This window comes from Parambassis ranga, chromosome 4 (assembly GCF_900634625.1).
Source record: "Parambassis ranga chromosome 4, fParRan2.1, whole genome shotgun sequence".
Lineage (NCBI taxonomy): Eukaryota > Metazoa > Chordata > Actinopteri > Ambassidae > Parambassis > Parambassis ranga.
In genome coordinates this window covers 11562694-11590333 of record NC_041025.1, presented here as the reverse complement: position 1 = coordinate 11590333, position 27640 = coordinate 11562694, and the positions used below count along the sequence as shown (strand labels likewise).

Here is a 27640-nt window from a genome sequence, read left to right as displayed (position 1 = left end):
GAAAATAATACATTCAGGCATTTGTGCAGCAACAATGATGGATGATGATATTTTCTGTGGATAATCAGTGAGACTCATAAAAATGTGGCCGCTTATAGAATCTAACAATCTGGAAACCACCTGACGTGCTCAGCGCTGGTTTCCACTGAGGAGCTTAGGAAACTGTAGTTATAAATCTCTCTTTTTTTACATGTTCACTGCTTTTGTGCATACATTACAGCAACCCGATAGCAAATCCTTGACTCATTTTATGAAAATTGTCTGAAATAAATGCCCTTCGGCAAGACGCTGAACCCCAATTGGACTCTGATGTTAGACAGACATGACAGCTCTGTCATCATTGTGTGGGTGTGTGAATGGTTACATATAAGTTGCTATTTATTGACACAGAAGTAAAAGAGGTGGCATTTGTTTTTAATCTCAGGTGATGTCACTCTTCCTCCTCATGTGATGTTGTTGCTCCATCTAAGCACACTTTGTTTAGAACGAGGCCTTTCACACAGTGTGAGTCATACAAATAATAACTTCCTTCTCCTTTTCAGAACAATTTCAATACTTTCCTGGATCTATTATCAGACCCATGGGATGCACTCATGACAGAATCATAGTGAAAGTACCTCCCTCTTGACATTTATTAAGAGCAAGTGCACAGTACAATTTTTCTAATTTTCTTAAAATCACTTTCTTATGAGGTAGTTAAATGATCTTAAAGGACCAATAAGTAGGAAAAAAAGACCTTCTCTAAAACAACTGTTTACTTAAACATGTTTATGGTGTATTCATATTTAATTTCTGCTAATAAACACACTAAATCTTAAACCCTGATATTTACTTACAGATAAAACTGATTTTCCTGTCACCTCGCCCTACAGATTAATTAAATAACAAAGCTGTCCTGTGATTGTGCAGGTAACTCCTAACAAGCAGACAAGTCTGGATATGCCTGCGTTCACATCTCCATGCTGAGTTCTGGCTTGATCTTTTCTAACCAGTCACATTCCAGCTGGGGAAGACAGACACAGGTACGAGGCTGGTGAAAAAGTTAAGACAAGCGCAATGAAAAACAGAAAGAGACGTGAACAGGAGAGGACAAAACTCTAAAAGGAGGAGAACCACAAAAAAAACACAGCAAGACGGAGAAAGGATGGGGGTTCAACACTACTGCCTGCTGCTGCTGTTGGTCGACTGCAATGAATGGATTACAGGTAGTGTGGCCGAGGAAAAACGTGCAGATCAGTTTGTGTGTGTGTGTGTGTGCGTGTGTGTCTGAATGTGTGGACTTTCCCTTACACTGCACTACGACTAAGTGGAGTTGTTTTTGAGAATTAGTCTACCTATGTGTGTGTGTGTGTCAGCTCTGGTTGTACTGGCCTCTTCTAGGCTCAGACATGTTTCAACCTGTCCTCTGAGGAATGCTGCAAAAAAAGGAGCCTGCATGCGGAACACGTCAGTGATGTAAACACAGTGTTTGGTTTACATAGTTGTGGTTAATGGGGTGTACTCACTTATTAAAGGATCAGGCAGGTGAGAGTCACTCAGGTGGGGCAACCATGATTAAACAAAACTAATGACACAGTGTGCAGGAAAGTATAAGCCTGTTCCATCTTGCTCCCTGTTAAAATCATGTTAGCAGGTCAGGGCATAAGACGGAGACAGCAACAGCAGCATATGCTGAATTTCCTTTTTCACCCTGGAAGCTGGAATTAAAGATGACAGTTAGCTGTTTCTGTGAAAGAAGCTGTGTCATGCTGTGTGTAAACATTTAATTGATCACAAATGGACAGTTAATATAAAGCTAATAAACAGCACACCACTGCTGCTAATACGCAGAACCATCTCAAGTTGGAAAAGCCTTTCTCCATGAAGTCTAATCAGATATGTTTAAACCCTCAGTCTACAAGTACATCAAAACATCGGTGGTAATGTCCTCCTTTCCTTCAGGTGCCGTGGCTACCATCAGTCCTTACATAAAGCATTATGAGTGTTTGTCATACGACAGAGAAAATCTTCACAGGAAGCATCTGAGAGCCAGGAGAGCTACACAACCTCAGGATCACACGCTGCATTTAGATTTTACTGCTTTTCACAGGTAACATTTCTCTGATTTGGGCAACCACTTCAAAAGAGCCATTAAACAAACCAATCTGGATAAATACAGAGTATATTTCTGGTTAGGCAAACTCTCTGTACGTGTTCCTAAACCAATAACACATGTCAAACATCACTTAATGATCAGTCTGTATTTGCCAGCTGATGATAGATCTGCATAGCTCTCACAACACTACAAAGCTTTGACCACATCTGTAAGCTGTTTGTGTTTGTGTTTTCTTCAGAACTTTCCACCTGCTCCTCAGACAAAACACAGAGGTCTTTTCTGAAAACCTCACGGTGGTCAGTGAGAATGGATCCATGTCAGTGGACCTGTCCCACCTATACTCAGGAACACTAGATGGTGAGCATGACGTGAACATCTGGCCTGCTGGAGGGCTGGGAACAGTTTACCTACTGAATCAAATTAAACTATAAAAAAGATTGTACTAAAGTCATCTACAATCTCTGTGTCTGTTTATTCTGTCAGCGTGCCTCTGATATGTTTGGTCTCTTGCAGGTGAGCATGGTTCAGCCTGTCATGGCTCTGTGATACAGGGTCAGTTTGAGGGAACCATCCACACAGACAATGGGACTTATCACATTGAGTCGGTCCAGAGATACTCCAGCAGCCCAACAGATTACCACTCTATAATCTACCACGAGAATGACATGGGTAAGACTAAACACTGTTTACAAAGATGTCGCAGCACTTGGGCTGTAGTTGACTCTGCTGTAAATGTCCTTCACTGTCCAAGATAATAATTTTGGTGATGTGTCCAAACAGCTTTCTTGGACTTCATCAAATGATGGGAAACAGCACAAAAAATAAATTCTTTGCTTCATCAGGTCCACAGCCCCTTTGGCTGTGTCACAGAAAGACAAACAACCACAGCAAAACTTATCTTCCCCACTGCTTTTAATTCTAGTTCTACACAATCTGCACAGTATCTGCAGCCTCTCAGTCTAGTTCAGACTCAGGTTACCACAGGCCAATGAACCCTGGTGTTAGAAAGAAGTCATAATGTAATGGAAGAGCCTATTTAAAGCTCTCATGGGGTGTTGGGGCCCCTCCCTGCCTGGGCACTGGCCAAAGAAAAGATAAACCCAAGGTGGTATGACTTGAAGGAGGAGTGGAAAAGATGGGGGCTCAGGCATGACAGAGACGAAACATGGGGAGGTTTTGAAGGCCTTGGAGACTGTTTCTACAACAACAGATTAAAACTCTTAGCTGGCCTAAGATTATGCTTCTGATTTGGTCAGATGGCATTCATCACAGATTTGTCCAAATGTGTGTGTGCCTGGCTGTGTGTGCATATTTGCATCCATGTTGGATTTTTTTTCTCCCCAAGAAAGCCCCTTTTACTGGAAATACAGTGCAGATTGTGCCAGAAGCTCCCTGTGTTTGTCCTCAAGTCTTCACAGACTCTGAGGCTGCCCCCCTCCCATAATTTTTTTCAAATCTGCACTCTAAAAAAACTTTACATTAGATAGCACTGCGTCTGAAAACATCTTGTTCTTTCATTGGCATATCTGCAGGAAACTGTAACAGCTTCTGGCATGTGATATTTCAATAAGCAATCAATGCTTCCTCACAATTAAATTAGGACATAGAAGGAGAAAGGAAGGGGTGACATCATGTTTCCACTTCTGTGTGTATATTTCCACTTCCTGTGGTTGTTGTCTGGAGGCTACAATGAAAAAAATTTTGTCCCCTTTCTGATCAGGGACACAGGGAACACTCGGACACCTATATTGGAGTACACTATAATGACAACAGGACATGCGGTCACAGTCAGCTGTCTGGACCATTACCACCCATTCAGGAGATCAAAAGTGTGTGTATAGTTTGGCCGCCCTTGGATACTATAGAAACACAACCTAATTATTTACCTACAAGTCATATTTTCAGATGTGTCTCATGTAAAAACGGATGGATCCAGATCGGATAAAGTGTTTATTGTTGTGAAAAAGAAATATTCTGACATGAACCCCGCTCTCCTGGGTTAAAGTTTGCTTTATGTCACTTTATTTTGTCAGCCACTCTATACGTTGATCTGAGAATCACTGGTGTCATCTACATGCTCTTAAAAAATATTACAAATATTCATCAACTCAGACTGTCTGCACAACAAAGTGAGTGGAATGTGTCTCCCCTCTCTCTGATAATATTTGTGTACCGTGACCTTTTGTCGCCTTTCTCCCTGTAACCCTGCCAAAACAGGTTTGTTGTGTAACTTGTTTTCCTCATTAACATTCACTCTAATGTTGACGTGTGTCCTTTTTATTCAGCCCAGATGTATGTAAATGAAGCCTTAAACCATTTTTATCTGATGTGAAAATCACAGGTTTTTATTTGTTAACTTCTTCAGAGGGTCACTGTGTGTATCTACAGTGCGTACAATATAACTTTCTCTTTGTTGTTTTACGATCCCATGAATGATGGGTAACTAATAACCTCACCTCAGATAAATCAACAGATCACAAACACAGTAAATATAAATCTTTCAAGTCTTCCCTTCAACAGTCACACACAGTAAATGCATCTTTTTTAATGTATTTTAGTGCCAAATTATACACGCCTGGAGATTTTGAGAAATATGCCTGACACTGGCTGAACGCTTTGAGCAATACTGGAAGGTTAACAGCCATTAGCCTTACAGACACAGTCGCTCCTTGCAGCACAGGCACGTTCCAGTGTAGACGAAAGAGTAAAAGGAACCTTTAAAACAAATAGTCATACCAAGCAGGAAGATGTGGGTCACTGGTGAATATTTGGACAGCGGGGGCATGTGTTTAAAATGTTGTGAAAGTTAAACTGATAGTTCAAAGGTTTATTCTGAGTAATGGACATGTGTTTGTGAGTAACGTTCTGCACTGACTTTCATGGACAGAGGGAAATAACTGGTGACACGTTGCAGCTTGTCATAGAAGTTATTCTGGTGATTTTGCACTCGAGCTAAGGGGGCACTCTGGGGGGGGGGTGCTAAGGCTGACACAGCAGAGCCTTGTGAGGCACTTAAACAGCGACTTTAAGGCAGAAATCACAGTGTATAGTGGAGATATAGCTTTATGCATAATGGGCAGTGTCAAACACACCTTCACCCAAATACATGAATCTACACAGGTAGTGTGTCTCTGACTCTAGGTTTTCTACATTATTCTTTAAGAGAAGTGGTTTCCACCAGCTGCAGGGAGTGTGGGTCTTGGCTGAAACTTGACACTGATTTTTGATCTGGGAAAATCTTTTATGGTTTGTGCACAGCAGTTTTTAATTGATTCGGAAAGTGGCTGCAATCAGGCTTACCAGATTCAGTCCATTATTGTCTTTGCTTTTTTTAGTTTGGCAAAAGATTAAACAACCAATTTGTTTGCAGGTTCGGCCACACAAGCCAGAAAGATTTATCTGCTGCAGTATGGCTGAGAACATTGACAAACCAAGAGAGAGAGAGAGAGAGAGAGAGAGAGAGTGAATGTGCTAGTAGAAAGGTCTGGAAATAATTCTGTCAGTGGGTCGACACCCAGCATTTAGGCATCCACATCCACCCCCACCCCCACTTGTGCCATGTATAGAATGAATCAGAGTTCTGTGATTGGCTGAAAGACTTTGGAAGGGGGTGTGTGATCCATTCATGTGTTGCTGTCTCTCACTTTTTCACATGGACATGTGCACACACACACACACACACACACACACATATACTTTGTGTGTGCCCCTTGTTCTTATGGGTCACCAGCAAAGTGGCAAAACACTGCCTGATTCTGTCACTCTCTCATTACTGCAAATGACATGTGAAAGTGATTATTATGTCACGTGACTCTACTGTAACTGTGGAATGCACCCACATTGTGTCAGCATCCATTGGTTACTTTTCTGTGGAGTAAGGCACAGTGAATAATAATCCCCGACATAAACCCTGTGCACTCTTTTTTTATTGTTGGAAAATTGCACAACATGATGGGTCAGTTCATGTAGATGTAAGGTCTCCCGTGAATGCAATCCATGGTTGCTGCATGAGCTTGAATGAGGCAGCCGTCCCAGAGGTGTCGCAAATCAAAGTTGTTTTAGTGAAATCATCCCAGCAGCTATCGCAGCATATCTGCCCCCCCATGGCTCCATCTGCAGACCACTGTGCTGATTTCCAAATGCAGGCCCTCTATTTATAAAGTGTCTGAGAATGTGAGCATACCTTTGCTCATGTTAGCTGCTCGTAAAATGCTAAATGCTTTAGACAGTTCCATAATACATATTGTTAAAATGTGAGAAACATGTAAAATGTTACAATTCAGTAAGTTTTGTGAAAACCCCGCTCACGCTATGATTGATAAGAGCTAACCCTGACTCTGTTCTTCTATATCTGAGAAATATCATAGAGTCAGGGTTAGTTCTTATCAATCATAGCTCCTAGTTTCAGGACACACACACACACATTAATTATGTCAGCACACACATTCAACAGATCAGACTGTGCCCTTCGTCAGTGTTTGTGTTTATCTGGGATCTTATCGCACCGCTGTTTACTCCAATAAACAAATACTAACGAACCACCTTAATATTTGATCTCTGCTGCTCGGTAATATGATTGGAGAACACAAAGTGAATGAACATGTCCAAGGACAGAATTACTTGTGACACTGTTTGCTTGACTGTCTGTGGGAGCGAGAATAATAACATGGTTTAATGTGCATGTGTGGATCTAAATGTTTGTTTTTTTTGTGTAGTCCTGCCTCACATGACATCAGGCCCTGAAGGATTCTGTGGTGCAGAACATCTAAACGCCCTCACCCAAAGCCTCAGACTCAGTCAGGTAGGACAGTCCAGACATAACCTCAGCAAACACACAAAAACACACTTCACAATTTCCTCCTCTGTCACACTGTTTGTAGTCAAATAAGTCATAAATGAATGTGAGAGGAAATTTTGTCATAAGTCTAAGACCTAATTTATGAGCCCATTCATTTGTTCATTAGGCCACTTTATTGAGGCTGTTGAGTCACCAAGAGCAAATTATAGGCCGAGGCTCACAAGGCTAGCCGTGTCTGTACAGACGACCTTGATGGTGTTGTAAAATTACAAAAACATCTGTCACATGTATTCAACTAATCTCCCCCCTGGGTGCACGGCTAATTGTTAACCTTTGACCAACTGGGTAGGGGTCCCTGCATCTATTGTCCACAGTGGATGTTGGGACATTGGTATGGATCCATTTTTAACAGCATACCTGCCGGTGGAGGTCACTTCCACTTTGTGATCATGAAACGACCTGAACAGATGTTTAACATTCTTGTTCTGTCCCTACCGTAACATGTCCCCACTCCTACAGTGTTCACATTTACCTTCAGATCGACATGAGATTTGGTTTGATAAGCTTTATGGTTTTACACCTAAATATAAATTAAGTGTTCTAAATCCAAGCTTAATGAGGTGCTCCCTGGTGTCATGGTTCAAGTCCTCCTCCCATCATTCTGTCTTCTTTCTTCATGTCCTTGCTTTTTATTCCACAGGAGGCACCAGTGAGCCGCTCCAGGAGAACACTTGATGAGTCAAAGACCAGCTGCCTGCTCCACCTCCATGCTGACCACCTCTACTACAAGAGGTTCAAGTCTGTGGAAGGTGTTGTTGCTCAGGTGATGAGTCCTTATTCAAAATGTTTCGAGATACATGGACATTAAACATGCAGAGGGTTGTGAAACGTCACAAACTGGAATTGCAAAGTTTCCTTTTGTGTTGTTGTCTTCCTCACCTCCTCCTGAGAGACACAATGCATAGAACACAGTGTTCACTTTCTTGTTTAATGTCACATCCAGCATCAAATCACGACAACAACAGAATATTCTCGCCAGTTTGCTGAGCTCTGCATGCTTTTGTTTACAATTCTGTCCCGGCTTTTGGGTACGTGCTGCTCCAATCAAAGTCCAAATCACTTCTCAATACTAACATCTGATTCATTTTGACAGGTTAAATGTAAATCCGCCCATAAAAACATAAATTAGGCTTATTTAAAGGAGCAGTTTATAAAACATTCTGCAGCTCTTTGTAGGATGGGATTGTTTCTGTCATTTATTCATGATGTATCACATATTTGTGCTAAGAAAGGGTTAATAAATCAGTGTCGGAGCAGAGTAAGAAGCATTGATGAGTAAAACTAGCAATACACTACAAAAACATGAGCTTTGGAGTCAATCTAGAGGCTAAACCCAAGGTAATGTCAACACACCAGTCAATGCCATCAAGTTAAAACCTCACTCTCTGTGAAAACCCACTACACAGCACAAGATTATGCTTTAATTCTATCCATTTAGCTGAATTCAGTGATTTCAGGTTGACTCTCTTTGAGTAAACATAGGGTTAATTTCCTAGAAGCATTTGCCAGTGAAGGCATGATTTTTCTGTGTTTGTTTTCCTTCACTGACCAACATCTAATGATGTCTGTGTGGAAAACAATTTGTTTTTCAGAAGAGCATCATTTACTATTCGAATATTACACAACAATACGCAAATACAAAACCAAGCCGTTGCTGCTACGAGGCGGAATAAAGGGTCAAATGCCCGTGCATAAACACACAAACAGTTTTCATGGCAGGAGCAGCACCTTCTTCTTCTTTGAGAACATGGTGTTACATGGAGTGCAGACATCTGGCCAAATACGGCTCAGTGCCAGCAGTGAGGCCTGGTCGGCAGGAGCTGCCAGTCTGCAGGACTGAACAAGCAGGACTGTCACCTCCCTAGAGTGTGTGTATTGCATGCACAATGCTAAGACAGGACAAGCTGGAGCTCAACAGAAATCACAAAACTAGATCTCCAGATACAGTCTTTTTGGCATGTAATGCCCGCTGTGAACTGTGGAGGGGCTCATCTCATTTAAAATGTCAAACTTTTCCAACCTTTTTACCCTGCACTCCTAACCTTTGACATTATTAGAGCAGCATAATTATGGAAGGAGCCTCTGAGGGGAGACAGGTGGGAAGAAAACAGGCAGTTAATTTACGCCTTCTTACAGCCTGAGACACATTCAAATGAACAAGCAGATATTTTTACACAGTTTATGAACTTAGAGACAGCTCACAGGCGGTGAACTTGTCTGCCTGTCTGCTGCATTGCCTCAGCAGCAGTGATTTAAGTGTCTGTGTTGAAGGTGCTTTGTCTGAACAAAGATTTTGTCACTGAGGTCAGAGGTCCAGATATGAGAAACAACTTTAATATAATTATCTCTGAAGCACAGATGTTTAATCTTATTTTCACTTACTTTCATTTTTAATCACACCTCTTAGTGGTCAAAGTCAGCTCAGTTATTGAGTATCTGGTCACATTGTCGTGCTCATTAGTCTTCCTCCTGCGGTTCGTTTTCTCCTCACCTCCTTGGATTCTTTCCACCCTCAACACACTCACTTGTTGTTGTCCCTGGCTCACTGCCAGACCTTTGTTGCACCGAGTGAGAATATATACTGTAAGCGATATCATAATGTGATGCGTGATGGGATCCTCGAGTGTAAATAAATAGACAAAATGCTGTTGTCAGTCACTACTGACCTGACTTCTGACATCTCATGAGTCCGAGGTGTCAATATTTAAGTTCATGGAAATTTCCCAGCCACCTACACTGTACATTCATCTCCTGCTGTATAGACGCAGACGTGACCTTGCTCCCACATGTGACTGGTTTGCACGTGTCTCTCTGAGTGCGATGAACCGTGCCACCTACACTGAAAGCACCCTGTGGCTTACCTCACTTTATACATTACCTCGACATTTTGTTGATCACAGTTTGGTCAATTGTTATAATTAAAGATCATTCAAAAGATTAAAAAAGAAGATGTTATTGGTGATTGATATTTTTGACATAATCTGTATAATCTTCAGGTCGCCTCCTACATACGGGCTGTGAATGACATCTATGATAATGTGGACTTTGATGGAATCAAGCTGATCAACTTCAAAGTAAAATCCCTCAGAGTAAGCTCCTTGTCTGCTCAAACTCAGACACAGTTGTCCTCCATGCTGGAGTGACGCACCACAGATGCAGATCACAGATAACTCCATAGCCAGTAATCCCAGCTTTCACATATTCACTTTTAATTCAAACACATCATGACCTGCATTAAACTGAAAGGATATTTTTTTCATGATCAGTTAGATAATTGTGTTAATGCACCAGGTGGAGCCTTTACGTCTTCTTTCTCTCTTCAGGTGATGACTGAAGAGAAAAAACATGATCCTTTACATCCTCTCTACATCGGGCCTGAGAAGCTGTTGAGTCTGTTCTCTGACAACAACTGGGGAAACTTCTGCCTGTCCTACCTGCTCACTGACAGAGACTACAGCGGAGTTCTGGGACTCGCCTGGGAGGGCAAGGCTGGTGAGTCCCTAACACTGCGACATGTGCACAGAAAACACCAACAAACATGTGTGTGAGACTTTAACTTGTATGATGGAGCTGAAATTAACTATAGCAATGGAATACAGCCATTTGTATGTTGTACCCACATGTGGGAATGAAACAGTGTTCTCACAGATGAATTAATAGTGTTGTTATTAACTTGTGCCAGGCCAATAGGAACATGAAACATGTATGAGTGACTGTGTTTCTCTGCTTTGCCTCTCTCTGTGTGAATCTCTGTGGATCTGACATATCACAGCTCAGGTTCTGGATACCAGTCTCAGGGCTTGACATGACCCTCATTCACACTCATACTGTCTGTATAAGAATATAACACACAGTAGACCTGAACCAGGGGTTAAAGTTTGCATAGAATCAGCATAAATTAAACTACATTTACATTATTAACAACATGAAGTTTTGAGGAACTCAAAGCAGGTGTAAAGATGTCTTCATCTACCCAGGCAGTGCAGCACTGTGGGTAAGGCTTGTTTTTCTGGATCAGATGATGCTGTGGCACACAGAGTCTGTTATAAAAGCACTGTTTTGCTGGGGAAGACCAAAAACAAAACGTGAGTGGACCGCTCAATTACAATCCTGACTGATTTGCATAAAAATCTGCTTCGCCCTCAGCAGCTGCCCTTAAAGTCAATAATTAGTCACATGTTATGTCCCTTTATTTTTAATATTGAAATGTTATTATATCTATATGCACAGCCACATTCTCTGTGTGATGGTTAAAACATTCACTAAACCTAAAGGTTTTGTTTGCATCACTCTCTTTTCCCTTTTCAAAGTATACTTGAATTCACTTGTATCACACAGATAAATTAATATGATAAGTCTTACATGAAACAATGTGACTCCCAGCTCTCTGATAAACTGTGTGACTGTGTGTAGTATTGTTGTTATGCTGGAGGAAGTTGGATTGGATGGGCATTGTTGTGGTAGGAGGTCCTTCCTGGTTGTTTCTATGACATTGTTTTACGCGCAGCTTTTGATTGGCTAAACTGAGGGGCGTGAGAGCAGACCACCACAATGACATATGATTAGGGCGCAATGAACCTTTGACACACACACACACACACACACACATTGCTTCCAGGCATTTTAGTGAGGATTGGTGGCTGCATTCCACGGCATAATTACCATGGTATTTTCTCACGTGAGAAATGCACACACACACACATGTAGATTCATTGTGATTGTGACATTGTTGTGACTTTTCACTCTCATGTGACTGCTCCTAAAACCGATTGGAGTGGATAATGTTTGACCTGCACGCAGGCTCTGTATCACTATAACCCACTTACACCAGTTTATTAATGGGTAATAGAAGGTCCTCACACAGAGGACAATAAACTCAAAGACCCCACTGCCTCCAACTGCACACACATATAGACACACACAACCCCCATCCACCACACCAAACTCCTCCTTCTCAAGCTGTGTGTTCATACATTCGTCCAGGATGGGGGGTTGGGGCCCAAACATCTCGCTCCACTCAGGCTTTCAAACCAGGAAAACTCCTTGACTAATTGAGGAACAGGACAGTGATTTTCCAAACAATATGTTTGGTGTAAAAGGAACTTTTTACGGTGAGCCAACACACTGCATTTCAGGGAAACACATTTAAATGAACAAAACACCAGGAAATTAAGAAAATTCCTCAAGAATGCAGCCAAGAAACACTGCAGGCTTACAGGCACATGTATTAAATGATCCATGCAATGAGAATCAATGAGAACAGCATGACTATGTTTACACACTTCATTTCATGGACCACAAATCATTGCATGTCAGAGTGAGTTTAAACCATCTTCTGTTGTATACACACAGTATTTGGTAGTTTGTAGTTTAATTAGTGGCAATGTTAATGCAAAAGCATGAACACAAAATGTTTACATACAGATTTCTTAGCAAGTATTAAAGGAGCTAATACCCAGGAACAAAATAAAGAAACGACACAAGCAAACAGAGCCAAGATCTGGACAGCTGAAAGACCTTGAGCTGCAGTATAAATACACTCAGGACTAACAGGCATGCAAGACACAGGTGAGGAGGCTGGAAACACACAAAGGCAGGAAGTAAAACATTAGAAAACATGAGCAAAGTGAATTTAAAAAAAGAACTGGAAACAGGAAAACACAGCATCTTGTTAGACACATGAGGAAAACCCCACTGCATCAGGCCAGTAAAACACAAATGTTAAAACCTCACTTCAACCAATCAGCAAATACAGTAGATGATGTTAGAAACACACCAGGAATGAGAGTAATAGTAAGAAAGTCTGTGATCCATTCCAGGCGGACTTTTATTTCCAACACCTAATCCATTCAAATTCGTAAGATGAAGGTCATTGACCTCTGGAGAGTCACCGGATGCTGTTACATTATTTTACAGTACAGTTGTTTTCTGAGAACTCGGGCTGTTGTAAGAACTCAGTGTGTCTGTTTTTGTTGTTAAAGGTGGTCTTTAACTCCCCCCTCCCCACATATGGGTCTGAGCACAGCCAGCCCCTTTGTTATTGTTCATGTAAAACCATGTGAACGAGTGTTTGTATCTGTGCGCTGTGTAAGGAGTGGCTCACTGAGTGTGTGCGTCCTGTCCTGTCATGATTCATACCGTGTATCTGAATTAATGTGGCAAGTTTCTGTGCAAGAGTAAACAAATGTGTGTAGATGCCTGATGGTGAGTGTGTGAGCACTAAATCTAAGTGATCCAGAGGATTGTTCCTCCCTGGTTGTTTGTCCAGAGAGCTAATAATAGGAGTCTTTCATTACGGGTTCTTTCTGTTGCAAAGATGAGGAGGAGGAGGAGGGGACGGAATCACAGACCCTCTCTGCTCCCGTTGCCAAAAACCACAGCACAGGCCTCCAGTAACACTCTTTCTAGGAAATTCATCTCCTTGAATTGCCCAACGGGGGGGGGGGGGGGGGCCGCATTAGGTCAAAAGCGGGGATTACATCCAGAATTCTTGATCAGTGTGGCTGGGGGGGGGGGGGGGGCATTCCTGGCAGTGTGTGAGGTGCACGATCAATTAGAGGAATTTATTTAATTATTTATCTCATTTAAAAAAACAACTTGATATCAACTACAAGGATGGTACTGTGGCATTGTGCCTTTGCTAAACTAACCCTTGCAGTACCCTCCTTTGTTTTTACAACAGCACCGATAGGGAGTGTTTTTTAACCTCTATTTGTCCCTGACTGTTCCTGGACGTCACACCCACGCCCACTGTGTAAGAAAAACATGCTGGTAGGAGATCCAGATGCCCATAACTGGTTCCCACAGTCCTCAATGACACCTGGTGAACTCAGATTTCTCTGAAATGGGCTCTGAATGTCTACAACAGACGTGTCCTGTGTGAGCCGTACGTCCCCCCCACCCCCCAAAAAAGAGTGCTGCTGACCATATTGTGTAAGAGTTCTTACATAAAACTCACATGACTGCTGGGACCTTCAACCTGGGCCATGTACTGGCATGAAAATGGAGAACTAATGAAGAGACAGGATGGACACATGAATAAAATAAACAATGGTCACATGCATTCACTGAGCCATAGTCCCATAAATACTGAGCAGAAAGACAGATTGACCTCAAAAGATTGCACAGATCACAGGTATGCAGCTTGACCAATGGGCCTGCTTTATGCATAGCTGGTGGTCTGGATGGCCAGCTGAACGGTGATGTCACAGCCCAGCCATCCATTCATGTGAATGCAACCAACTGTTTGTAATTGGAGCCATTACATAAATTCAAAGGCAAAGGAGACCGTCAGAGGCCCTAAAGGCTCTGCAGGCTTTGATGTGAGGGTGGTAGAGCTCAGAGGTCGGTGAGTCTGTCAGTCTGCACCCTCTTCAAAATGGGCCTCAGAGGTCGATAACTTCGGTAGCAAAACACTGTTGGTTTAAGGTTTTTCCAGTAGCACAAGGTCACTTATCTAAGCCCACGGCACTGTTATGTTTTTATCTGCAACCCCTTTGGGACTGTTGAGTGTGCATTATCAGTGCATTCATTTCAGCAGGAGTTATGTGTCATATATATATAGTATATTTGTATCACCTTTTTTCTAGTGCAGCGATTGCAAACACAAATTGTGCATTTTACCTGTATATATACCTGTGTGAAAATTAAACATGCATTATCTTCTGTTTTGTGTTTATTCAGGAAATTGGGGAGGAGTATGTTCAAAGCAAACCACTCTTCGTAATGGCCAAACTTCCACCCTGAACACCGGTCTGGTCACCATTCAGAACTACGGACAGTTCCTGCCCGCTCGACACGTCCAGCTGACCCTGGCACACGAGCTGGGCCACAGCCTGGGATCTCCGGTCAGTCCCCCATCCTTATTCAGTCCATCTAAACAGTCAGCTGTTAGCCTAGCTCTTAGCTCCCATTGGCAGACCCACAAACAGTCCTGACATTATACTGATGTTCAGATGCACCAGAGACCAGTTCAACTAAATTAAGCAGCGTGGCTTTAATCCAACTGAAGACAAAGATGAAATCACCGTCTAATTCTAATAGAGTTAAGGATTTTAATTTGTCATTGCTGTTGGTAATGTTAACACTAATGTTTTCCAAAAGATATCTGCAGTGTGAAAGCTCTGTTTATTAGAAGTCCTGAGGCCTCATATGTGACCCTGGATTAGTTTTACAGAGCATGAGACCATGGGGATAATGCGACAATTCACCATGATGGATCCCTGTGATTTAAAATTCAGACTTACGTGACATATTCTCACACAGCATACATGGCTGTTTGCTCTGCAGTGGAACAAATTGTGAGTGAATGATTCACTTATGTGGGCCTTAGAGACCTTGGTGTTCATTGCCGTTCAATAGGGTATCCTGGCTCAGCCTGGATGGATAATCTCCAGTGAGGGAACAGGTGGAGCTCTGATGTCACTCGCTCTGTTTGTTTTCACATGTGAGCCCTGACAACCTTCTTCCAGGACCACAATAGTTGCACACAGCTGACGTCTACTCACCAACGTTCGCACCTCTTCCCATGTGCGACGCCTGGTTACACCTTCAACCCTCCTCTGGTCAAAATGGCAGCAGGACTCCTCTGTCTGTTTTCACCCCGCCCTCTGCTATTCACACCACCTCAGACCAAAGAGTCCCCTGAGGCATTCCTGAGCAGATTAGTTCTGCTGTGTCAGTCACAGCGGCCAGTCCTACCCTGGCTGCTGTGACAGGCATGTCTCATTGTTTCCAGGCCGACAGGGGAAGAGACACATAAAAAGATCTGACTGCAGCCTTCACCTGAGATTTGAAAAAAGAGAGGGCTGGACTATAACAGAGACAAAAAAACTTCCTTCAGCCTTTGGCCTACTTTGCTCCACAACCATCCATCCTAAACTGACACTTAAAATGGGAGCTATGAGTCACTTTGTCAATCAGGTGGAAAGATAAAAGAAGAGCTGTCCTCACATGATGTTTGCAGTTTAATGTTTTTTTTTTTATAGAGTAGCACTAACGTGGAATAACATCCTGGATCAACATGGAGATCCAGCACACACTTAACCACTGTCATCAGTCAACTAACAAGCCTTTGTGATAACAGCTCCCCTGAGGCAGAGATGACAGAGAGCACTGAAAAGAACCACTTTTATCCAAAATATGACAAGCGCCTGTGCAGATGACAGACAGAAACACAGAGATTCAGTTGGAGACAAAGATATTTATGGGAAAAGGACCTGAGATCAAATTAACTTTGTAAACTTTTACATTTAATAGAAGCAAAAATGCTTCCATTAAATTCTTAAGTATATTTTATTCAGAATTTAATGGAAGCAAAAATGCTCTCATTAAATTCTTAAGTATATTTTATTCAGAGTTTCATGATAGTATTAAAGGAAAGAAAATAATTTGGACACATATACGTAAACATCAGAGTTCCCCTTTGATACCATATTCTAGCTGGGCAGCATTAATCTTCCATAGCATCTAGAACCACAACAGGTGTTGGGAAAGTAACTATACAGAGCACCTTTACCTTTATTCACATCATTTCTGAATAAGTTTTGCCTTTTCTTATTGTTTCCTTATCATTCACTGTGGCAGTAAAAGAGGATATGTGTTTTTGTCTGGTACCACAAAATAGCTGAGGACACAGAAACCGATAATATCATGGAAGTATAATTGAAGTTGGCTGTAAAAGATGTTGCTCAAGATTTTTGTGTGATACCAAGAAAACTCACAACAGAGTAAATGTTCTATTTGAAAGAAAAACCAGTAAATCTGCTGCATGTTAGCGCTCTGCCAAACCCAGGGACGCAGACACTGACAGCTATGAGTGAAAACTATAAAATGATCACTCATTATATCCATCACACTAATCAGGACCAGACACAGAAATACCCACATTAAGGCTTGTTTGCTCCACGTGTTCATGTTCATTTCAAGTCTGTGCATCTGCCTCCTAACTCATCTGAGAGTTTGACATCCTAAGAAGAGCACTTCCAGAAAATATACGAGGAACCCTCTGTTGTGTCCCACGTGTGGAACACAACATTCCTCAGCAGGGTCATCAGAGGAAAGTCTTTTATTTGAAAGTACAACAAGATAACATGGACAGGGCTGAAAACATTTTCCTTTAATATGCTACTGAGACCAGCAATAAAGGGATTTAATTCCCCCATCTGTGACTGTGATAGAAGCTAATGGTCCCCGCTCAGTGAGCTCATTTGTCCCCCCCTGCTGTATCTGTCTGCAGCTGAGTGAAGATGTTGTTTTGTCTGTGTTTCAGCACGACGAGGGCTCCAACTGCGGTGACCTCGGCTCAACGGGTGGCAAAGGGCGGTACCTGATGTTTCCGCATGCCACCGATGAGGTGTGTGAAAACAACGATAAATTCTCGCCCTGCAGCATCAAACACATCAGCAAGATCCTGAAGCTGAAGAAGGATGACTGCTTTGTGGGTGAGGATGCACAGCGTCCACCTGGCTGCTGACTGCAGAGCTAAAAACAGACATTAAACTGTGCTTTGTGTATTTATCTGCACGTGTGTTGGCTTTGGTCAGTCAGTGATCAGCCCATCTGTGGAAACCGGATTGTAGAGGAAGGTGAGGAGTGTGACATCGGCCACAACGACTCAGACCTCTGCTGCTATAGCGCTAAAGAGCCTGTAGGAGTCCAGTGTCGCCTCAAGCCTGGTAAAGTCTGCAGGTACTGTGCCTCTGAATACAGGCCTGCTGAGACGTGTGTGGCTCTGTTTTTGGGGGGTTCTTTCTTAGTTTCATCATTTTAATTGAAGCAGCACAGCATGTTGTTATCAACCTTTCCTCTAAACTGTTTTGTTACACTTGTCTTGCAGTTGATTTGTTTATTTTTGTCTTGCATGTGTGCTCCACATTTGTGATGTCTTCAAACGCGTCCCTCCATCAGTCCAAGTCAAGGCCTGTGCTGCGGTCGGGACTGCAGCTTTAAGCCTGCAAGTGAGACGTGTGATGAGGAGACCGATTGTCAGAAGGAGAGTGTGTGTTCAGGCCTCTCTCCACTCTGCCCCGAGCCACAAGCCAAGGAAAACCTCACCGTCTGCAGTCAGGGCACGCGTGTCTGCCTGAACGGGGTGAGGCTGACACATCCACCACACTACACCAGGTCTCAATATAACTCTGCAGAGCAGATGATGATTCATAAACTTGAAAACAGCAGTTGACAAAACAGTCAGATGTTTGAGGCTGATCTGAGTTCCATTACTTCCAGTGGTGGAAGCTTGGTACTAAAGTAAAAGAACAATCAGGTGTGTCCACTAATCATTTTTGGGCCCTCTAAGTTCAAACATATCTTAAATATGCTCATGCGTGGCTCAGTTCAGTGGAGGCTGACTCTGGAATGGTGTTTCCTGTTGTATCACTATCCTATAAGAGCACCCACAAGCCACTTTATTTGCAAACAAGAGTACAATTTACCATTACAACACTGCATTACTGAGAAAAGATCTGAGTGTGTGATACTTAATCTCAACCACTCACCCAGTCTTCCTCTGAGCAGAAGACGAGGGGAATTTATTCCAGCTGTGAATGTTGCTTCATCATACGTTCTGGATGCATTGATGTCCAGATGTGTTAATTGTGCTAACCTCTAGTGACCCACACAGAGAGCATGATAAATGGATTTAAAAAAAAAAAGAAAAAGTTTTTGGGGGGGGATTTGAGGAATGTTACAGGCACTTTTGGTGACAGCTTTCAGATGACTCGTGTTGTTTCCTTCCTTAAAAAGAAAAAGAAAACAGACTCCAAATAAACAGGGTCAGTTTCTCAAAACATGTCAAACTGAAAATTTATTTTCATATTTGCAAATCAAATTGGCGAAACCATGTGCGTGTTAAACTGTCCAGGTTCCCAGAAGTCTCAGTAAATAATAAACACTTTATGTGAGTTGTCACATATTTGCTCTGCAAGACAAAGATTTTCTGTGTATGTCACTGTGTCAGCTGTGCTCGATAATGGTGTTATCACAGTACCCGTTCTGTAGGTGTAAATAAATACATAATAATAATATTGATAAAGAATCTTTACAATAATTTAAAGTCCATCCTAACCAGAGCCTATGTTTCCCTGCAGGTTTGTGCCGAGTCGGTGTGTGTGAGGCATCTCCTGCAGCAGTGCGACTGTCCAGGAGACTCCATAAAGGAGAAATGTCACATGTGCTGCCAGCAGCCTGGTAACCACAGACCCACGTGGCCTCTGCTACTGAGGAATGTGTTTGCACAGATCAGCCTGTGTCCATTTGGACTGATATCAGCCTTTTATAATATTGTTTTCTGTTATAAAACAGTGTTGCATCAGCCTGAGGACAGAGTGCTCTCAAAGAGGAATGTCCTGATGTAACATCGTGGCACCAAGCATTCATTCTGCTATGTATGTGTGTGTGTGATGTTTCATTTGCAGGTAAGCCTGAAACGTGTGCCAGCACCACCTCCTCTGTGTTGTCCCATCACTTCCAGAGAAAAGCGTTGCCTCTGGTGGGTGGAGCTCCGTGCTCTGACAACCGCGGATACTGCGACAAGTTCCAGGTGTGTCGCCTCCTGGATGCAGACGGCCCCATAGCCAGGCTGAAGAACTCCTTTCTCCATTTGGATGACTTTGAAGACATAGCAGAGTGGATGAAGGTGGTTTAATAAGTACATACATGCAATACAAATATGAATACAAAGATGGAGGAACATCTGTGTGGTTCTTCTCTCTCACCAATTTTACTACATTATAAGAATATTTAACTATAATTAAAGCCAATATCAAAATATTAATTCATAAATTGAGATACCTAGTTATTACCACATGTCGCCAACATTAAAGTTACTTTAAAGGTACCTTTTGACCTGCAGTATCACTGCAGAGCAGTCTATTTGCACTGTAAATAAACAAAAGCTTTTATAATTGCAGTAACTCTTTCTGTCAGATGAAAACAGTGTTGTTGTCTATGACATGTACACCACAGACATTCCGTTGTGTACTTTTGTCACATAAGAGACAACTGATGGTTTCGTTTTTATTTTATTTTTTTAATTAAATTCGTTTGGGAAAGTCTAGTTTAAATGAAATGTCCTATCCCTGTGCTGTGATTGTTCCTGTGCCAGAGGATAAATCAGAGACAGACACGTGTTTGCCTGAGGTCACATCCTCAGCTTTGTGTGTTTCTTTAACTTCCTGTGCTGATGTGCAGCTGTCCTCGGTGCCTCAGTCTTACCTGCTTTTGAGGCTTAGTTTCTCCTGACAGCATGGAGAATCAGGAATGTCCATTTAGGTTTAAGAGCACCTCATCCTTTCAGTCATCTGTCTCACTGGAGATGACCCCTCACATCATGAAGCATCGTGTGTCACTGACAATGCTGTGTGTCATAATGAATGCATCATACACATACATACAACTTATAAGATATGACATCAGTGTATGTTCATGTATTCTCTGCAGGCTCACTGGTGGGCCATCCTGCTGGCCATCCTGACTCTGTCTGCAGTGATGGGCTGCACCGTCTGCCTCTGCAGTCGCACCCTGGACACCCGAAACTTGGACTGACCTGAAACTTTTGATCTTAAAATATCATCATTATCATCATCATCATGACGCACAACTTCACTTAACATCTCTAAATGGTATTTTGAAGAGTCAAGGCTGCATTGAAGAGATTCCTTTACACGGTCCGCGTTGTGCAGGGGGCCTGCAAAGGCACTTAACACCTGCTGCTGTTTTTTTAGCTGATATTTTTGCACCGTATCGTCTGTCTGTAAGTAGCATGAGTGTCTTCTTTCATGTGTTATGGAAAATATTGGTGGGTCAGTGAGAACCACATCAGAGGAGTTACACACAGCATTGTGAAGCCATCTGTCTTCTGCAGTGACTGATGGGACTGTTTCTTGTTGTGTCCTTGTTGAACCTATTTGCTAATTTTAGCCTTGATGAGCGTCCAGGATTCCATCACAATGACACTTTGACAGGAGGGGGACATCAAGTACATGTGCATGTTTATGAAGGGACGATAAACTCATAACACATGAGATAGGTGTGCAGATTAATCCTTTACAACATGATTGTGTGGTGTTGACATTGAGCTGGTTTTTGTGTTAACATCCTATCTGCATTATTCTTTGGCCTTTTATTTGAATGTTTATCCGACAGCTACAGTATATATAGACCTAATTCAACATACTGCTGCTTATAGAACACAATGCACTGTTGTGATAAAGCTCACTTGGATATGAGCCTTTTCTACAAAACCACAGCTGTTTCTGCAGGTTATACAAGTAATCCTGATCCAGTCTATCTCTCAGGTCACCTTGACAAAATCAAGCCCAAACCCACTGACGTCAAAAACCGCAAGGATGTGAAGAAGCAGCAGCTTATTTTGGGTAATTTAACGATTCCTTGCACTTTTATATCAGGCACAGCTGCGTGAGTGTTGAAATTGTTTTAACTGTTTGGCTCCAACATGTTCTGCTTTGATAATATATAAAAAAGTGCACACTTCAGATGGTAAATATGAGTGATAATGATGTAAAAACATGTGATAATGACCTGCCAGATGGTTTGGTTTATTAAAGAATTTACACGGTACAGAGACATATTTACAAGTATGTACAGATGATTACAGAAAAATACATTTTACATATTTACTTCATTCAGAGGTAAAAATATAGACCTAAAAGTGCTTCATACTACAAACTATATTATATGTTTTTGATATTTATTTACATAAACTGTACAAGTAACTTGGTTTAGCAAAGGTCTTCCCCTGTTTTCAGTGCAAACAAAAAACATTTCCACTTTTTTTAAAGTAGGCAGAAATAAAGTCACAATGGTTACAGTACCGATCTCTAAACAGCTGAGGTTAGATATTGCTCACTGGACTGGAAATGTGTTTATGAATAAATAAATAAAAACAAAAACAAAAAAACAGGAGAATGTCCGACACTTATTCCAGATGAGAGCTTCAACGTAACATCTTAGAGTTAATCACAGTACAACCACAGCTTTAAAGAGTGAGTTCACAGAATGACACACAGAGGTGAAAAACGGCAAGAAAAGATAAGGTGAGTTTGCACCAGCTTCTGTCTGGTGACTGTTTACAGTAAGGCACACAGGTGCAGGTCTCACAGTGCTGAGAGCCACAGTGGTGAATGCTCGGTTACATTATGTATTACAAATACACATAAAGGAAAATAAATTGTACCCTATTGCCTAAAACACCTAAAGAAATTCACCTTAAACACTATTTGGTTCACAGTGGTTCCTTTAAATATGAAATTTAACTTGAGGTATTTTACACAATAGGCCAGGGGTGCCCACACCTCACGAGCTACTTTTTACAATGACCAAGTCAAAATGATCTACCTACACTAATCAGAATTATCTATCTATAGCGATTGATTGAAATACAACTGAAGTTATTATATGATATATGTACACGTTAAAATAATAAAAGAACACATCTTAAAATTAAACTTGACAATGTGTAGTTAAATTACAATTTCTGTACAAACATCTTTCAAAGTGAGGAGAGGCTGGTAAATGGGCGATAATAAAGACATAGGCATTGCCTGTTTTTAACTGTGTATTTTATCTTGTAAAACTAGCTGACAGCAAGCAAAGTATTCTTACTTTAATGTTAACCAGTCAACCACTGATGGTTGGACTTATGTTAGCACAGTAGAGTAGCTACTTAGCTAACTAACGAGCCAGTGCAGCGGCATCATGATGGAATATTATAAAAACACACCATGCAGCGCGACAACTACACTTTTCATCCGCATGCAGAGTCTGAACTCCCATCAGTCCAGCCCTCTCTGTCGGCCTGCAGCATTCAGCTGTAAGTCCGGTTTGTTGTCATGGCCCAAAAACTTGCATGTTATTTAAAGATCTTCTATTATTGTTAATGGTGCTCACTCCTTCCATCATTCACGCTACTACATACATACGTACATAAACACGCAATGACACAAGCACTCAGGAGAAAGTGGGACATCTGTGTTATAAAAGATCTTTGGAGGACAGATGATAGACTAACATCAAAAAATTTTCTCAAGGTTCGCAATCGATCCGATAGATGTACTGATAGACATATTGGGCACCCCTGCAAAAGGGCATCAGTACCTCCACAACCAAACATGGTATATCCAGTCATCAGGCCTCTCAGCGAGTCAGCCTCTGTGTGAATGTGTCTGTACATCCCAGATATGTTCACCAAGTCGAGTCTCAAGTCACTGAGGGCAATTCTAAATCAAGTCACAAGTCTTTGTTTGTGTGACCTAAGTGCACATTTGGGTACTGGAGTCCCCATCTCTGGTACATCCAGACAACAACAAAAAAGATGCACCACATAATTTGTACAATGATGTTACAGTTATGCAACATAAAAACTGATTTTTACAAAATATGATACAATATTCACATATGTATACTTTTAAATAACATACATCTGTACGTGGATATATATATACAATGTGGTAAAGGTTTTGTATGTGTGAGAAATGTACAGGTGTACGAGAGTTACTGATAAAAATAATCTGCTAAGTGCTGAAATGGAGAGAAGAGAATGTCAACACTGTGTTGCCTTCATGGTCATTGGCTCTCCAGAGTTATTCTACAAACACAACCAGATTAAGTATATTATTGATCAGGTTTAACTGTGATGTAAAGGGAGCAGCAGTATACCACAGAGACAGACTCACCTTTTTGGAGATCGCTTTGAATTGGTCCTCCACGCATCCTTACATTTAACAAATGTGACCTCCTGAGATAAGATGTGAGCGCTGGGGTCTTTTACACAGAGCACCAACCTGTGGGAGGAATACATGAAAGATCTGTGAGATTAACACTCATTTTACAACAAAATATACATACAGGTTTCTTCGTTGAAGATAAAACTCGCTAAAAAGTGATGAGTGGCTGTGTTAAGGCTACATATTAATAAATGTTAGTGTGTAGAGTCTGTGGTTAAATGCTAACATCAGTGTGTTTACATTACCAATCTGCATCATGTTAGGGGAACATATTTGGATGCCTAATATCCACCAACTAGTTTCAAATCTGACATGGCGACCTCCATTTTGGAGCATTTTTTGCATGATTGTCATGAATGCTTGCATCATGGCAGCATGCATCTTCTAAGGACAACAAATTTACAAACTTCCTGAGTATGCAAAGGACCGTTTTCTTACTTTTGTTGTGTCTCGCCAGCTCTGATCCGGATTTTGTGAACCTCCATGTTGCTGCCATCAGAGTCGCCGGACCACCAAGAGGAAACCATCTTCAGCATGTTGGAGGCAGACCAGCCATTTGTGTCTTCCCACTTAAACTTCAGCATCAGCAGGTCGCCGATGTCTTTGTCTGTCACCAGCAGGAATGAATGCGTCTTATTTGTCACAATTTTCTCCTTTCTGCCAAACAACAAAAGAGAAATGTCAGCGCTTTGCTAACAGCCTGTTTGATTCAGCACAGGCTTGTAAAGTATGCACCATAAAACATAACATCAACATGACCGCACACAGCAAAGAGCCTTTGACTACTGTGCCACTGCTACAAAACAACTCATATAACTCATCAGGGCGCTGTGTCACTGCGATTCTTTCGTAAACTGTTTACTCACAGCTTCAGCTGCAGGTTTTCAGCCTCTCCTTTGGTTCCAAACAGTGAAACAGTCAACGAGGGCTCCATCTCTGAAATGTTCACCTTACTGGAGAAGTGGATCTTCAGCTGATAGTGGTAAACTGTGAGAGAGAGCGACAACACCCGTCATTTAGGCAACCTAACCTTTTTAATCACATTTTTATTTGAGATGTTTTTTGTTTATAAACAGATTTGTTTAAGACAGCACTTTTTAAGTCCACAGACCTCTGAAAGGCATGGAGGCTCGAGTTTTGGTGTACATCTGCACGTTGCGCGCCTTGCGGACCTTGCTGATGCCGTAGCCCACCGTGTTACAGCGGCTTTTGCGACAGCTCAAGCACATGCCGCGGTCGAACACGTCATTGCTGCTGCACCTGTAGGCCTTGACCACCTCCTGCTCATTCAGCAGGGAGTCGATGAACAGGTGGATCGAGCGTTCGTGTTCACACTTCACTGCATCGCTGATGGCTGAAGGAGGAAAGAGGAGGAAGATGATGAAACACAGGAAGATGGGAAAAAAACAGGGGAAACATGTCTGTTTGAAGCCACTTTTACCAAATATCCCAAAATTAGCTATCTTCTCCAGGGCCCCCCTCAGGTTACAGCCTGGCTGGAAGCTTCCACCATTGGGGTAAATGTCCACATGACCGACAGGCTGCTGGATCCCAATGCTGAGACCAAGAGAACCGCGTGTGAAAGTGTGGAGGACATCCACGAAGTGAGCATCATCAGGGGAGAGGCGTCTGTGGGCATGCTCACCCTCAAAGTCGGGTCCAGCCGGGTCCAGACCTTCACACAGAGCAGATCAATAAATAACCCAGTCTGATGCAAAAGCCTGATCAAGACGTAGCTTAGGATATATTTTGTTGTGTTTACCAGTTATTCTTCCAACTTTATTGGCTGCGTGGCTGCCAGCGAATCCTGCCACATGAGCACCCAGGCTGTAGCCAATCAGGTGGATGTTGTCAAGAGGCATGTTGGTCGTTTCCTGTTATATACAAAAGAAAAAAGAGATGGGATTAAGGAGGACATATTTATCTTTTAAAGACACTGTGATGAAGTGTGTTCCATTTTGGAATATAATCTGTCAAACCGTAACCCCACTGACCTCGATCCAGTCGATGAAGCGGGCGATCTCCTGTCCCACAGCCTTGGTTCTCTGAGCAGCAACCACGTAGTGATTCTGAGCCGAGCTGAGCCAGTCCACCACGATGACGTTGGCCGTGTTCTCTCTCTCATAGAGCGCTGACACCAGCTTTGGCACCCAGCTTTCAAACATGCCGCTCAGCTGTTGAAGTGACAGCCAGAACATTAACACACCAGCAGAAACACTGTGCTACTTGAGGACAAAAACATGCGTTATTTTTGAATCCATGGTGCAGGTCAGGACAGGCTCACCGTCCATCCGTGGATGACTAAGATGGTTTTAGAGGTGCTGTTGAAGGTGCATGCTGCCAGAGAGTCTGGTTTTCCAGGAATGATGTAGCACAGGTCGTCGTCAGGATGTGATGGTTTGCGGAGGGAGAATTTGGCAACAGTTGTGTTACTGTCATCCTTGTGGTCCAAAAGGTCTTTGAGTGGGTCGAGGACATTACCTGACAGAGGAGATAGACATGGTTTATGAGGACATTTGTCCCAAGAAGAGAAGAAGAGGCACCTCTGTCTCGCTGGTGTTTTGGATAGATGGGTAAACCTTATCTAAAGCTCTGGCTGGGGGTCCACATGATGCCTGACTGGCTGCAATAAGCCCCTCAGGGCCCCTCAGTAAATGAGATCCTACCTTGACTGAGATCAGTGCTCAGGGGTTACTGGGGTTCACTTGATCAGACCTGACCTCCATATAGAAACCCTGAGGGTTTTCCCAGCTCTGTTCCTTCCACGTCACTGACTATAATCTGCCCAAGTTTCACTGGTCCTGACAAAGTCAGCTGACTCAACTCAACTGGGGTTTTCAGAGTGGGGGGTAGGGCGTTGGAGGCCAGGCCCACACCAACATTAGGAGATGTAGCTATGGTGAAAAGTTGGAGCAGTTTTAGGGGCCCATATTGTTAACATCAATTCATTTAACATTGGATCAGAAGTTCTGATGAGATCACTGGGCTGCCTCATTGTTTCCCCCTCTCTGTCCCTCCCTGACGTCCTGCTGCTTTCTGAGAGTGGAACACTTCCATCAGGTCTCTCACGCTCAATAGCAGCGAATGAAAGTTTGCCAAAAAAAAGCACACACACAAAGACGAGTTTAGTCATAGACACGTGATCCATAGCATGTTGTAAAGGCCGTTAATGACAATAAAGCACAGAAACAAACACATACCCGGCTCACACTGCGCACACATTCCACACAGATCCACAGCAGAGTTTCCACCGCACAGTATGTGCAGGCTGTGTGGATCCAGACAAAGGTCTGTTCCTGTGACTGACACCTAATGTTAAAACTGGCAACTCACCAAAAACTGAATCGGCGAGCTCCTCTTCCAGGCACGTCACATGCTGCACAGCTGCATTCAACGCCACGACGTACAGAAGCAGAACCTGCCAAGTTTTCATTTCTTTACCAGACTATTCCTGCTCAGAGAAAAACGTCTTTAACAAAAGTAAAAGCTGTCGCAGCCCGCAGCGTGTTGATACAGAAATAATCCTCCTCCTGCTCCTTCTTCTCCTGCTTCTCCTTTAATCCAGCGCGTCCTGTTGCGCGCACTGCACTGAAATCTGAACCACCTTGGACTGGCTGCGTCTTAAATAGCACTACTGAAGTTCTGACGAGCCATTGGCTGCTGACCCCCGGGCGGGGAAGGGAAAAATATCTGTAAAGTAAATCATTAGTCTGCTTTATGAGGAGAGTTAACAGCACAGGTTGGCAGGGCAGACTCATTAGGACAATGCACACTGTTTAGTGCTTTTACATTCAGTCAATGTATGTTTGTCCCACATAACAGAGCCAACACCAGGGATCGATTAGCACTGCATGCTGGGATGGTTGAAGTGTCCTTTTTTATTTGTGTAAATCACTAAACAAAACCATGATGCCTGCAGAAAACACATATGCATAATATTTC

At 42.5% G+C, this 27640-nt stretch overlaps 2 protein-coding genes across 3 annotated transcripts; one reads left to right on the top strand and one right to left on the bottom strand.

Moving 5' to 3' along the window:
* The first annotated feature begins 976 nt into the window (after window positions 1-976).
* On the top strand, window positions 977-21524 carry LOC114435125 (disintegrin and metalloproteinase domain-containing protein 10). Of its 2 annotated transcripts, none has more exons than XM_028404693.1 (15): window positions 977-1205; window positions 1942-2089; window positions 2334-2452; window positions 2609-2764; window positions 6811-6896; window positions 7594-7716; window positions 9950-10042; window positions 10277-10445; window positions 14637-14800; window positions 17224-17395; window positions 17498-17642; window positions 17862-18045; window positions 19043-19142; window positions 19370-19494; window positions 20394-21524. In XM_028404693.1, exons 1-15 carry the CDS (start codon window positions 1145-1147, stop codon window positions 20496-20498), a joined length of 1950 nt encoding a protein of 649 aa, XP_028260494.1. In that variant the 5' UTR covers window positions 977-1144; the 3' UTR covers window positions 20499-21524. The 2 variants fall into 2 exon arrangements, with proteins under 2 accessions (XP_028260494.1, XP_028260493.1); XM_028404692.1 differs by having other exon boundaries at window positions 19370-19590.
* Window positions 21488-27305, bottom strand: lpl2a (lipoprotein lipase 2 a). The gene is made up of 10 exons (XM_028404694.1): window positions 27032-27305; window positions 25983-26179; window positions 25693-25872; window positions 25461-25572; window positions 25140-25373; window positions 24810-25052; window positions 24565-24685; window positions 24137-24355; window positions 23648-23755; window positions 21488-23559 (listed from the first exon to the last, which is right to left on the bottom strand). The coding sequence occupies exons 1-10, from the start codon at window positions 27129-27131 to the stop codon at window positions 23538-23540; spliced, it is 1536 nt and encodes a 511-aa protein (XP_028260495.1). The 5' UTR covers window positions 27132-27305; the 3' UTR covers window positions 21488-23537.
* Window positions 27306-27640: the final 335 nt, after the last annotated feature.